Raw genomic sequence first — 14,800 nt, forward strand, 5'->3', positions numbered from 1 at the left:
GACGAGTCAAAAAGCAACGGAAGGACCGCCAAGAAACTTCATACTGCCGCCGAGACGAAGCCCGCAGGTAGGACACTAACAAAGAAGCCACCTGATCACCATAGAGATGATGATAAACTCGAGTCAAAAATACCATGTGCGTATTTCAAGATGTTCAGCATGTTGAACACAAGCCAGAACTTGGCCCCCCTCAGAGAGGCACGAAAGCAATGGTCTATAGAACAACCCCCCCCCCATATGGTTGGGAGCATTCTATGTCTGCCATCGACTGAGTTTGGTACCCAGAAAGATAGGCGTCCCAAAACAAACTCCTTTTCTGGTGAAAATATTGCTACCGAAAGCCGAACGAGTGGACAGAATTTCCCAAATAAAAATTAGCAAACGAGCATGACATCATCACGTTGCCGCGCTGCTGTCTGTGCAATCCCCCCCCCTCCCTTCCCTCTCTGAGGGGGGTGCCAGGTTCTGGCTCATGGTCCCCGGTAGGCAAGAACCCCATGCATTTTGATTCCAGAAAGCTAATAATTACATATTAGTCTGTATAACTCCTGGGAGCCGACGGGGCTCCACCCCAGAAAAAAATATTGTACGGTATGTAACATACTTTACCTGTGATGGAGCTGGGAAGTTGAGTAAATTATGGGCGCTGAGCGATGGAATGCTCGGGGGTCACTTGACCCTACCACCCCGTGGGGCGGCAGTTGCTGCGACTATAATGTTTCACAATTATTTTTATGTTCCTCATTATTTTCTTCTCTGGTTTTTTGCTGTAATATTATTCAAAGGTTTGTAATTTGTGGAATTTATATAGATCACTGTGTGGAACATTGCTATGCTCAAAATTATGGGACTCATATATGTGACATATATGAGTCTACACATAAGGGGCATAACTGGCCGACCCCTCACAGTGTTCAAGAGAGAACTGGATAAGCACCTCCAAAGGATACCTGATCAACCAGGCTGTGACTCATACATCAGGCTGCGAGCAGCCGCGTCCAACAGCCTGGTTGATCAGTCCGTCAACCAGGAGGCCTGGTCGACGACCGGGCCGCGGGGACGCTAAGCCCCGGAAGCACCTCAAGGTAACCTCAAGGTAAGGTAAGGGACATACATATTATATTCTACGATCAATCAAACAGTGTTTTTGCTGTTATTACACTACTGTATATACACGCATATTGTATATACCCATCTGCATATGTGTTCACCATAGAGAAACACTAAGCTGGTATGGTTATTTAAGACAATAACATGTTGCCACACACCAGCCAATAGACGACACTACATCTCCCTCCCTTACCAAGAATACTCCTCCCACCTTATTACGCACATTGTTAATTCTCACCACAATTCTGCTGTTATCAGAATCCTGGTCACTAAATCCTGTAAGTGAATAATTTTCCACAAGTTTATTTTGTAAAGGAACATGAGAAGTCGTTTGAAGATTCTTAGATGGATGAAATAATGGCAGTGTGCTGTGGCTAGCGCTGTGAACATCTTGAACAGCATTTATTCACTGATATCTGAACATTGTACACAGTCTTTATAACAGTCAGGCTCTTCTGTAATATTATTTGGCTAATTAATACCAGATACACATATATTTTGACATTTTTAGGCGATGCTGTGGTCACAAGCTGAACAACAGCGCTGTTAGCTCATGCTGTGTGCACCAGCCTTGGTTGCTCACTCAGTACTGAGACTCTCATGCCCGGGAATGTTGCCCACTGCCCACGATTTTTCTTTTAAATGGCGTCTGTTTACGAGCCCCTTGAGACACTCTGTGCACCCCCAAGCGAGCGCCTCAAAGCACTTTGCGCAGTGCAGTGGTTAAGGCCTTAATTTATGTCAAGTGTAATAAATGCTTATAAAGATGTGTGATTTCAGTGAGATCGGCCTGTAGCTTTTTGCCGGTATTTTACTACCCCCCCTTGTGAAGTGCAGGGAAAAATACAAGTTATAAAGTTACAAACCCATTAGGATTTCAACTAAGACTCAACAGAAGAGAAGTTGTTAAACACAAGGGGCAAAATCTTACTGAAGCGACCATACGAGTCATAAATACTCATACTCCGGCTAAGTAAAACAGAAACAAGCAACATTTAATGGGCCAGCCAGTTAAAATATATTTTCAATTTTTGTTCATTTTAAATTATACATCCATTTTCTTCCATACGGGCAAACGGCCAAATTCAGACATAATTTATAAGAGGACAGGTTGTGGTATTTTGCATTCCCATCCCCTTCATGTTTGAATTATAGGGAACTTAGAGCGTATTTATGACTACCGATCTATAGCATTATATTACATTGCATCATTTCTTCACAATACTGTATTACATTTTTTTAGATACCCAATACATATATTTTGTAGTAAATAAAATAAACTAATCAGAAAAAGATGTACATGTTAAACTTACTCTTTTATATCTCCATGTTCTCTAAGAAAGTGGACTCTCTTGTGAGCAAACCAGTGTTTGTCATGCACAGAGAGTTCTTTTGAGGCCAGTGCCAGCAAGACAGAAGCCAGCACTCCCTGACAGTCAAGAGGCTGTCGTTGATAACATATGTCAAACACATGATGATAAAGGTGCACGTTGCCTCGGTCTTTCTTCAGAGCTTTACGTAACACTGCCAAAGCCCTGTCGGCCTCCAGTAATATCTGAAAATCATGCACTATACATCAACACACACACAAGGCCTCTACTCACAGCCTCATTCAAAGAGGGAAAGTTAGCTGATAGTATCAATATATAACAAGGGTAATATAAAACCTACTTAAACTACTGGCATGTCTTATAAACAAATGTTAATCACAAAATGCTGGAAAATCCATTAGACAAAAATATGATAAAACATAAAAACAATGAATTAACAAATAAAAGTAGTTCAACTTCAGAACAGCAAAACTGTGTGTATACCAAATGTCTTGAACTCTTACAGTAGTTTTGGTCTTGAACTCTTACAGTAGTTTTGAAATTATTAAAGAAAAAGTACATGGCCCCAAATACATCTACTGTACCAACACTTGGATCTTGACCTTTTCCCTGCTGAAGTGAAGAAACATCCTCAATCCCAGTTCTGTATTTTTTCAAGTGTTGTTTAGTGGGCCCTGGCTGTGGCTACAGAAACAACTGAAAGGCCACTTAGAAGGAAGTATTTCAATCCAATTAATGCCTTTCTTTCTTTTTTTATGGGTTCAATTATTGTAATAAATAATTTCTCTGACACCATAACTTTGCACACTCACAAAACAGCATTGAATGTAATGAAATGCCATTTTCTGGGTGAGACCCGGCGGCTCCGCGCAGCAATCCGGGCTGATATGAATATATTAGACTCTGACATCAATCAATGCACACGGAGTTCTAGGCCTTCCGGGGACCTCGAGCCAGAACCTGGCCCTCCTCAGAGAGGCACAAGGAGCAATGGCCTATAGAAACACCCATGTGATTGGAAGCATTCTATGTCTGCCATCAACTGGGTCAGGCACCCAGAAAAGTAGGCGCCACAAAACAAACCCAATCTAGTTAAAATATTGCTACTGAAAGCCAAACTGTTGGACAGAACTCCCCCAAACGAAAATCGAGCAAATGAGCATGACGTCACAACTGTCACTGCGACGCTATCTGGGCAGCTTTCCCCTACCTGGGAGGGAGAAAGGGGGGAAGCCCCAGACCCCTCACACCAGCTATTCACACCATCAGTTCTGAGGTTGGATGTCAAAAACCCACCAAATGGGAGGGAGGGAGGGTTGCCGTGGAGCCTCCAGGTCTTACCCAGAAAATGGCGTTTCATTACATTCAATGCTGGTTTTCTGGGGGGAGCCCCTTCGGCTTCCCGGAGCTACTTAAACAAAGATAAAACAAGAGGGACTTACCCGGGAGGCGGTCACCACTCACTCCTCATCTCAAAGTCGAGAAAACTGGCTGCAACTGCCGACCCAATGCAGCACAAGCCCGACTAGGACCAGGAACATTGACATGGTAGCGAACGGCCAGGACCCTGTTCGACCTCCAAAAACCCCGTGCCCGCATGTCAGCTCAAGACATGTTACCAAAGATGGCAGCCAACGCAGCAAACTTATAAACGTCATGGGCACAAGGATAGACTGTAGGCTGGCTGGACCGAATAACCCCGGTCCAGGGTTTGGAGCTACTTAACCATAGATAAAACAAGAGGGACTTACCCAGGAGGCACTCACCACTTGCTCCTCAACTCGAAGCCAAGACAACTGGCTGCAACCGCTTACCCAATGCGACACAGGCCCAACTAGGACCAGGAACATTGACAAGCTAACGAGGGGCCAGGACCCTATTAGACCGCCAAAATCCCTGCGCCCAAATGTCAGCCCAGGACATATTGCCAAAGACGGCGGCAAGAGCCGCGAACTTGCGGACGTCATGGGCACAGGGATAGACCGCAGGCTGGCTGGACTGAATAACCCTGCGGACAACCCGAGCCCTGGAACAGGGAAGAAGGGAAAGATAAAGAACTTGCGGACGTCATGGGCACAGGGATAGACCGCAGGCTGGCTGGACTGAATAACCCTGCGGACAACCCGAGCCCTGGAACAGGGAAGAAGGGAAACCAGGTTAACCCAAAGAAGATCGAAAGATCGAACCAGTTACGTAACAGACTGGCCTGAGCTGCTGAAAGAGGCGGAGCTGCGGGAAAACCCCTGGGTTTGGATACCGAGCAAGCAGTGCCCGAAACCAAGGCTGGGCTGGCCACCAAGGGGCCAGGAAGAGGTACAGGTAACCCCACCTCGACCAGTCCTGTCTCATGGCATCGACCCCGATGGCCTCGCAGTCGGGAAAGGGTGCCACATATGACAGGAAGCGCCTCGACTATGCTGACGCGAAGAGGTCCACCTCCGTAAGCTTGTACGTCTGGCAGAACCAAATGAACGAGTCAGCATCGACCTTCCCTTCGGTGAACAGGGGAATCAACCAAGACAGGTCCTCCGCCAGGACATTGGACATTCCCCGAACATGATCGGCCAGGAAAGCCAAACCCCGAGAACTCAGCAGAAGAGTCACCGGAAGCAACCAGCCCCAAAGAGCCATGGACCGCATCGAACCCCCGCTATTCAGACAATGAACCACCAGGGCGCAGTCCGAATGGAGCCGGATTGTTGATCCGTGAGGGACCTGAACCCTCCGAAGCGAACGCCACACCGTTGCTAACTCCCACACTGTGCTGTGGACCCAACGCAGAAGGATGGACCCCACTGCCCCTGGCCGGCCTGGTGAGCACTGATCACAAAGCCCCAGGCAAGGGATGACGCGTCCGTGAACACATTGAGCAAGTGCTCGGATAGGCGCCGAGGCACTGAAACCTAAAAGACCCGAAGAGGAAGCCGGCGATGCAGCAGGCGACATAAGGCGCCCGGTGGCTGAACCCAGAAATTCGCGAGAGAAGTGGAAGGGATGTCCCTGAAGGAACCAGAACAGCCAACGTAGCCAAACCCGACCCGGCGGGTATACCATTACAGCAAAGTTCAGACTCCCGCACAAACCCTTGAACATCTGCCTCATGACTCAGGAGCCCCCAGAAACAAGCGAAGGCAGAACCGCAGCCACAGCAAAGCCGCCGAGGGGAAAGATAAAGAAGCGGTCCGAGAGTCCCACACTATAATCAGCCAAAACCGAACCTGAGAGGGACCCAGATGGGACTTCCTCCAGTTCACCAGGAACCCCAAACCCGGCGAGCTGGGAACGAACCAAATCCCTGGCGAGCAGACATGGGGACTGGCTGGGAGCCCACACCAGCCAATCGTCGAGGTAGCAGAACCCGAACCCCTAACAGAAGCAAACCACCACAACCCGGGTAAGGCATGTGAACACCCGAGGTGCCAGATTCAAGTAAATTGGAAGGCAATGAAAGCAGTAAGCCTGACGCCCACAACAACACCTAGCCAGTCCATTAATCCCAGATGAATTGGGACATGCCAGTATGCGTCCTGGAGGTCCAGGGACACCATCCCAGCGCCTGGCTCCTATAGAAGACAGACCTGGGAATAAGTAGTCATCTGAAAGGATGACTACTTTTGACTACTCGACTAACCCCACAAGTCCAGAATGAACCGCAGGTCTGCGCAGTCCCGTTTTGGAACTGGAAACAGGTGGGAAACCCACCTGAGGGACGAGGCCGTTTTGACCATGCCCAAGTGAACCCACTCCAAGATGACCCAACAGAGCGCAGAAGAAGCCTGCCCCGCCAGCCCTGAACTCGCTGAAGGAAGAAGGGCCACCCAATGCTACCGCAGGCTGCAAGAAACAACCTGAAATTCCCACGAATTGTGGGACCAGGCGTGAGCATAAAGCCCGAGCCTCCCCCCATCAATGGGCCAACTGCGAAAGGACGGATGCCCCTTACGAGAAACCCGACCGATGAACAGAGATCCCCGCGCCGACCAGATGTCGTTGGTTCCGAAGGCTGCACTGACTCCGAAACTGGCACCACTGGCCTACCATGACGGGAGGGAGAAACCCCGAGCCCTAGCACGACCCTTCTGACAAGACACCTCCCCCCCACGTGCTCCCTGGAGAACCAACAAGTCCGACATGGAACGACAACTAGAAGAGGCCGCTTGCAGATACTGCACCACCGCAGACTCTGCAAACAGCAAAGGACAAAAAGGCGAAGAAAACCTAAGAGCCAGGGCCCAAGCAGATTCCAAAGACTGAGCGAGCACCACCTGACGGCAGGCGAGACGAGATGCAAAGAACAAAGACACTGCCTCCTTCAGGATTGGCGCAAACAGCTTCAACAGCGCAGCCAACGCCCGCACCCCCGAGACCAGCGTACCAAACTCATTATCGGCATACAGTGCCTCCACATCCTCCTCAAGCTAGTCCGAAGACAGCTCAAGAATGGAAAAGAAATGCAGAACCAAAGCCAAATGGCCATGGGCGAGCAAGTCCTCACCTACCAGAGCCGCCAAAAGGGAGGGAACCTGCCCTTGAAGCTGCACCTGGCTGATGTCCCACGGAAGAAATACACATTGAGGCATTCAAACTTGCCCCCCATGTAGACCTGAACAATGGTAAGAGCCTCTCACCACTCAAGCATGCGCGCCTGACAAAACGTATATCATACCGACCAGACCACACACTAGAAGGTGAAGGGACGACGACGTTTCGGTCCGTCCTGGACCAGTCTCAAGTTGATTGCTTTAATTGCCAACCGAGAATGGTCCAGGACGGACCGAAACGTCGTCGTCCCTTCACCTTCTAGTGTGTGGTCTGGTCAACATACTTTATCCACGTTATTGTGACTCATCGCCTGCGTATGTCATGACCCCCAACGAAAAGATCGGACAGTCTACCAACCAGGATGACTCCAGAACCTCATAATGAAACCCAGTAAGGAAAAGAAGAACCGAACTCAAAAGAGACAGGATCTATTATCGAGGCGTAATCCGGGTCGCGTAGGAAGTAGCCTCTGCACCTCATGAGGAGGGATGCGGGAGGCCGAAAACCTCCAGAAAGATGGGGTCGAAGTACCCAAAGGAACCCGGAGCCTGGAAACGTCGGTGTCGAAGGTGTCACCAACCCAACAGGCAGCATGACTGAGGCAGAACCGGTGATTGTCACCCTGAGGCAAAGGAACAGAGCAATTGTCAAACTTGCATGCAGCGAGATGGGACCCAGGAGATGCTTCCATTGGACCACTGAGCCCCAGTGGAGGTTTTTCATGGCCCTTAGACACTCTGCTAAGGGAAGCACAGGCGAGGCACTGCTAACCGGCACCCCAATATACCAAACAAACTGCTAAAAGCTGAATTCCCCCGGATGTGTACACACACGGGGACCCAGTGGAGGACCACCAAGAATTCAATATATATCAGTGGCAACAACACCAAGAGCAGACCCCTCCACCAGGCAGAAACAAAAACAAAAGAAAAACCCTGTATGAGGACAATATATGCAGGCGGTAACAGAGCTGGCTGCTACATGAGGTGAAGAACAGCTGCACAGTATCTCGTGCCCCTACCTCCTACCCAGACAAGCAGTGGTGCATGAAACACCCCAGCTGACCCAAAGGGCGGGGCAATCACCGAGCAGCAAAAGACCACAGTGTAGGCAGCACCCAAGCGACTTGTGGAAGGTAACCCCAAGCCACAAGGGTAGTATTTACAGGGCACCTAGGGAAGGTAACTCTAGGCGCATGCAGCCCTAGTACAGTTGAAACTACTACTGGCTCGCACACCACCACTGAGACAGGACCACACCACAAGACACAGCACTGAAAGGATTTGGAGCCAGAGTCACACAACCCGCCAGGTCACACATCAGCCGAGAACTGACTGTGTGGATAGCCGGCATGGGGGTCTGGGGCTTCCTCTTTCCCCTCCCAGGGAGGGGGGGGAGCTGTGCAGACAGCGCCGCGGTGACAGTTGTGACGTCATGCTCATTAGCTCGTTTTACGTTTTGGGGAGTTCTGTCCAACAGTTCGGCTTTCAGTAGCATTATTTAACCAGATCGGGTTTGTTTTGGGGTGCCTACCTTTCTGGGTGCCTGACCTGGTCGACGACAGACATAGAATGCTTCCAACCACTGAGGGGTTTATATAGGCCATTGCTCCTCGTGCCTCTCTGAGGGGGCCAGGTTCTGGCTCATTGTCTGTGGTAGGCCTAAGAACTCCATTCGCTTTGACTGATGCCAGGGTCTAATACATTCATATCAGCCTGGATAGCTCCAGGGAGCCGAGGGGGCTCCCCCCCAGAAATCCCATTAACATGATTATTGTGAAAGTTGCATTAACATGATGTATCAATGAGGGTCTAAGGTGTGTACTTTGGAGTACCCAGTGTGCAAGATGAATTCTCCTCAAGATTCCCACTGATTTTCTCACCATAACATTACCACAAAAATTACCTAAGTGTAATTACCCAAGTGCAGTTACAGGTTGAGAGCTATGCTCGTGGTGTCCCGTCTACCCAGCACTCTTTGTCATATAATGCTTTGAAACTACTGACGGTTTTGGCCTCCATCCCCACCTCACTTAACTTGTTCCATCTACCACTCTTTTTGCGAAAGTGAATTTTCTTATATTTCTTCGGCATCTGTGTTTAGTTAGTTTATATCTATGACCTCTTGTTCTTAAAGTTCCAGGTCTCGGTAAATCTTCCCTATCGATTTTATCGATTCCTGTTACTATTTTGTATGTAGTGATCATAACGCCTCTTTTTCCTTCGGTCTTCTAGTTTTGGCATATTTAATGCCTCTAACCTCTCCTTGTAGCTCTTGCCTTCAGTTCTGGGAGCCACTTAGTGGCATGTCTTTGCACCTTATCCAGTTTGTTGATGTGCTTCTTAAGATATGGGCACCACACAACCACTGCATATTCTAGCTTTGGCCTAACAAGTCATGAACAATTTCTTTAGTATTTCGCCCTCCATGTATTTAAAAGCAAATCTGAAGTTAGAAAGTGTAGCATAGGCTCCTCGCACAATGTTCTTTATGTGGTCCTCAGTGATAGTTTCCTATCTAGAACCACGCCTAGACTTCTTTCTTTATCAGACTTCTTTAAAGACTTCTCACATAATTTATAGGTTGTGTGAGGTCTATGTCTTTCTATTCCCCATTCCATAACATCGCATTTATTTACATTAAATTCCATTTGCCAAGTGGTGCTCCATATACTTATTTTCTCCAGGTCTTCTTGAAGGGCATTACAATCATCTAAGTTACTTATCCTTCCTACTATCTTAGCATCATCACCAAACATGTTTATATAATTCTATATTTCATCTGGTAGATAGTTTATGTAGACAATGATCATTACCGGTGCAAGACCTGAACCCTGTGGTACTCCGCTTGTTTCTTCAGTCCGATACACCTCCTCTTATTACTGCCCTCATTTTTCTATCAGCCAGAAATTTTTCATCCATGTTAGCAGCTTACCTGTCACCACTTCAATGTGTTCCAGTTTCCAGAACAACCGCTTATGTAGAACTCTGTTAAAAGCCTTTTTAAGGTCCAGATAGATGCAGTCAACCCAACCATCTCTTTCCTGTAAAATCTCTGTGGCTCTATCATCAGAAACTGAGTAAATTTGATACACAGGATCTTCCAGATTGAAAACCATACTGACGATCTGATATTATATAGTTTGTCTACAGGTGTTCTACCCATTTAGCTTTAATTATTTTTTCCAATATTTTGACTATTACACTTGTCAATGATACAGGTCTATAATTAAGGGGGCTCTTCCCTGCTGCCACTTTTGTAAATTGGAACTATGTTAGCCTTTTTCCATACATCTGCTACGACTCCTGTACACAGGGAAGTCTGAAAAATCAGGTGAAGTGGAATGCTGAGCTCAGATGCACATTCTCTCAGAACCCATGGTGAAACTCCATCTGGACCAACTGCTTTGTTCTTAGCTCCTTGAGCATATTTCTTACTTAGCTCCTTGAGCATATTTTCCACTTCATCTCTAGACACCTCTATGCACTCTATGTTGTTTTCTGGAATTCTTATTGTGTCTGGTTCTCTGAAGATTTCATTTTGTACAAACACACTTTGGAACTTTTCGTTTAATGTTTCACACATTTCCTTTTCATATTCCGTGAATCTGGTTCCCATTTTCAGCCTCTGGATATTATCCTTTACCTGCAATTTGTGGTTTATGAATTTGTAGAATAGGCCCGGTTCTGTTTTACATTTGTCCGCTAACCCTTTTTCAAAATTTCTTTCTGCTTCTTTTCTTACTGCCGTGAAGTTGTTTCTCGCATCTTTGTATAGCTGGTATGTTTGGGGGTTTGGCCTCTTCCTATATTGATTCCATTTTTGTGTCTTTTGGTCTCTGGCCCTTTAGCAATTTCTGTTGAACCAATCCTGTTTTCTGGCCCCGCATCTCTGTTTAGGTATGAATGTTTGTGTGCCTCCATCGTATATTTTGCAAAATTTGGCATACATCTCATTTACTTCCCTGCCTAGCAACAAGTCTGTCCAATTACACTCATTCATTTTTTTTTGAAGTACCCCATAGTGTCCTCTCTTCAAATTGAGTTTATCAACTATTTCAAAATCACAATTTTCTTCTAGATATCTTAAAGCATATTTAATGTCTAACAGGACGTGATCACTCTTTCACAAGGGAGGAAGATCCTGGATGTCAAAAACTCTTCTTCTTTCCTGGTGAATACTAGATCAAGTACTGACGGTACATCCCCTTCCCTTATTCTTGTGGCCTGCTTAATGTGTTAATACAAGAATGTCTCCAGAATAAAGTTTACAAATCTGCATGTCCAAAAGTCCTCCGTCCTTGCTTCATAGGCCTCCCAGTCTATTGCTTTAAAGTTTAAGTTCTCCAGTATCAACAGTCGTGATTTATTTTTATCTGCTTGTGCAATAATATCTCTCATGACCATTATGAGGCCCTCTCGTTTGTCATCCAGTTCTTCCTTTGTCCATGTGTTGCTTGCTGGTGGGCTGTAGGCATTTAAAATTATCAGCTTATCATCCTGATTTCAGACTTGCAATGCCATCAAGTCAATATCACGAGGGTTTTCAAATATTAATTCTCTTACCTTCAGGTGTTCTTTCACCAGCACAGCCACTCCCCCCCCCCCCTTCCTTCCTAGTTTTCCTGTCATATCTTCAAACTGAGTAGCCCCTTGGGAATACAACATCATTTAGTATATTTCCTTCAAGTTTCGTCTCTGATAATGCAACAATATCTGGGACCTTAAGCTGAATTATGTCTTGCAACTCCCAAAGTTTTTTTTATCTAACTCCATGTATGCTGGTATACACAATTTTCAGGAACATGTTCCCTTTCCCTTTGTTCTTAACTCCCCCTTCCACTAATGATTTTGTTGCCATATTTTTATGTACCATTTCACTAGCTTTCCAGTCCCTGACACTTGTAGAAAAAAAGAATTTCTGTCTTCTTCATTTCTATTCCCATTTAGACATTATGCTTCTATGAGGTTAATTTTCAGCTTTTCTCTGTCTTCCTTTGAGAGGTCTTGTCTTATTGACTAAAGTTTGCCAACCTCATCACTCTGCAATTTCCTGGCATTTCTAAGCACTTCCATCATGTTTTTCCCTCCATTAAACGTCACCCTTAAGGGGCGGTTCTTGTCTTTTCTCATATTTTCCTATTCTTCTAAAATCACTGACATTTTCCTTTGAGTCTTCTCCTAAACCTACTATTTCTCTATGATTTTCATCTCTTCTGCTGCTCGGTCCATCCTAGATGAAATTTCCTTCTCTAAACATCCAAAAGTTATTACTGACTTACTTCTATCTACAGTGTTTTGTACTAGTTTACTGTTGGTAACCAGTTCTTTCCTAATTGCTTGCCTAACTTCTGCTTGTTGTTGGTCATTTCTGATTTTGACTTCCAAACACACTTCCTTGATTGTCTCTTTCTCTTTTACAACTTGTGCATACGTCTCTTTTATTTTTTCTTTATACTTTTCTAGTTCTTTATTAACCTCCTCTATGTGAGTTGCCAATGAAGTTTCTCATTGCATCTCCTAACTCCATGTTGGCCCTCAGGCTCCCTTGGAGTTGTTCACAATATGAGTCTATCTACTTGTTAATTTCTTCAAATTTCCTACTCTTCACTTTCCATGCCTCATTATCCTTTACTAGTTCCTTGCTGTGTTCCTCCTGTATTAGTCAAGCTGGTAATTTCCTTACCTTGCTGGAAAATACTTCCTTTTAAATTACAAAACTCAATCTTGAGACCCTCATTTTCTTGTTCTAATTTAATTACCTTTTCTTCATAATTCTTTAGCATGTTCTCAGTAATCACTAACCTGCTAAGAAAACCACCTTTCTTTACATCTTGTTGCAAGAAACTTGCAAAATATTCCTTTGTTATTGTGCTGTCCTCCCCTGTGGTGGCAGCCATCTTTGTTGTTATTTTGCTGCTTTGAAAGATCAACTTTTCTAGCCAAGATTTTTCATTCACTGACACTTATTTCTTGTCTTAGTTTCTTTTCAAATTCCCTACACCTTTATGTATTCTATAACACCACTTGCAGCCCTCACCCTACTCCCAACACTTAGATAAAGACAAGCTATTTAACACAAGGGGCACACGCACTAGGGGACACAGGTGGAAACTGAGTGCCCAAATGAGCCACAGAGATATTAGAAAGAACTTTTTTAGTGTCAGAGTGGTTGACAAATGGAATGCATTAGGAAGTAATGTGGTGGAGGCCGACTCCATACACAGTTTCAAGTGTAGATATGATAGAGCCCAATAGGCTCGCAAGCACAACTAGGTGAGTACTTAGATAATTTGAATTATCCTGGAGCCTGCAGCAGTGTGATTCCTCAGTGAGAGAGAGAAAGTGAGAGGACAGTGTAACAAGTGTCAAGTTTTAATGGGGTTTGTATATTACTTATTGATGAAAAGAGAATAATAAAACTGTTGTCTTCCAATATACATTAATATCAATAAACCATTGGCATTTTATTCTCTCACCTTAAAAAGAAAACGAGCATATTTGATGGCTAGCCAAGAGCGTTGGCGTGGTTGGGTAAATGCACGAGATGCTTCTGCGTACAGTTCTTCAACTCTCTGGTAATAGCCTGCTCGACGCTCCAACTCTATCAGGTGCATCCTGGTCCAAAAACATAGTATATATATATAATAAAAATATTAAAACAGTATTTTTAATAATATTATTGAAAGTGAAGAAAAACTCAGTAGATGTGCAAGTATATTATTAAACCAAATTTTCAGATGAACCTAAAATTTGGTTTAATAATATACGTACACATGCAATGTGTCTTTTCTTCGCCTTTATTTAAACACGACAAATTTATACGTAGTTTCAGTTACATGGTTAAATACGTAAATTTATGAGTTTCAGGAGGGGAATTCCCGAAACCATCTATTTCAAGAACAAGAGGACACAGATTCAAGCTAAGGAAACAAAGGTGCCAAAAATATACAGTATTAGAAAGTTTTATTTTGCAAACAGACTGGTAGCTGTTGGAACAAGCAAAGTGAGAAGGTGGTGGTGACCAAAACCGTCAGTAGTTTCAAAGCGTTATGTGACAGAGTGCTGGGAAGATGGAACACCACAAGTGTAGCTCTCATCCTGTAACTACACTTAGGTAATTACTACAGTATTGTAATTTTATTAATAATGATGGAATATATTACTGTATATTACATAATACACATTACCGTTAAAAACAATTTACATTAATTACTGTACTTTACTTCTGGTATACGTGTAGTGACTTAAATGCCACTTTGGATGTTGCTAACACTTGCAATGGTCCAATTGCTATCTGCAATTTCCTCCTACGTGCAAATTGCCATATGTGACGGTTATGAGTTTTCAATACTTTCTTTTTTTCAATGCTTACCTGGATGTAAGACTTTTAAACAGCTTAGCAGTTTAAAGGTTATGAGTTTCCTGACACAGTACTGAGTTTCTAAAATGTTATCATGTGGTATATGTACAGTATAGGCATTCTGCCCATGTTATGATATTATTATTATAATTATAAATTATGTCATCTTACTCCTACCTGGTCTACTACTAGACTTCTCTTGCTGGTACATATCTTTTATACTCACAAGTAATTACATATCAAAACAAATCTTCCTAGAGCACTGAGTATACTGTAAATCAATGTGGCTTTTCAAGGGCCCATCAGAGCTTATGTAGTGATACCCACAGGGCATCATCTCACTGGGCATCTAAGGCTATCTTATGACCTACATGAAGCAAGGACCAGAATCCTGGCCCATCACAGAAGTAGGGAAGCTGAGTGTGTCCTAAGACATCACACACTGAGGGGAAAAC

General features: G+C 44.8%; 2 protein-coding genes across 2 annotated transcripts in view; both read right to left on the bottom strand.

The window, feature by feature from the left end:
• Positions 1-2,072, bottom strand: part of LOC138363390 (repetitive organellar protein-like) — a 35,793-nt gene extending 33,721 nt beyond the window's left edge. Inside the window, exons 1-2 of the mRNA XM_069322423.1 lie at positions 2,042-2,072; positions 1,304-1,386 (exon numbers count right to left, since the gene is read on the bottom strand). Coding sequence (XP_069178524.1) covers positions 1,304-1,386; positions 2,042-2,072 — 114 coding nt within the window. The remainder of the gene's footprint in view (positions 1-1,303; positions 1,387-2,041) is intronic.
• LOC123758422 (uncharacterized) overlaps positions 1-14,800 on the bottom strand; it is a 156,764-nt gene that overhangs the window by 91,085 nt on the left and 50,879 nt on the right. Inside the window, 2 exon segments of the mRNA XM_069322809.1 lie at positions 2,424-2,665; positions 13,462-13,600. Coding sequence (XP_069178910.1) covers positions 2,424-2,665; positions 13,462-13,600 — 381 coding nt within the window.

The sequence above is a fragment of the Procambarus clarkii genome, chromosome 11 (assembly GCF_040958095.1).
Source record: "Procambarus clarkii isolate CNS0578487 chromosome 11, FALCON_Pclarkii_2.0, whole genome shotgun sequence".
Taxonomy (NCBI): domain Eukaryota; kingdom Metazoa; phylum Arthropoda; class Malacostraca; order Decapoda; family Cambaridae; genus Procambarus; species Procambarus clarkii.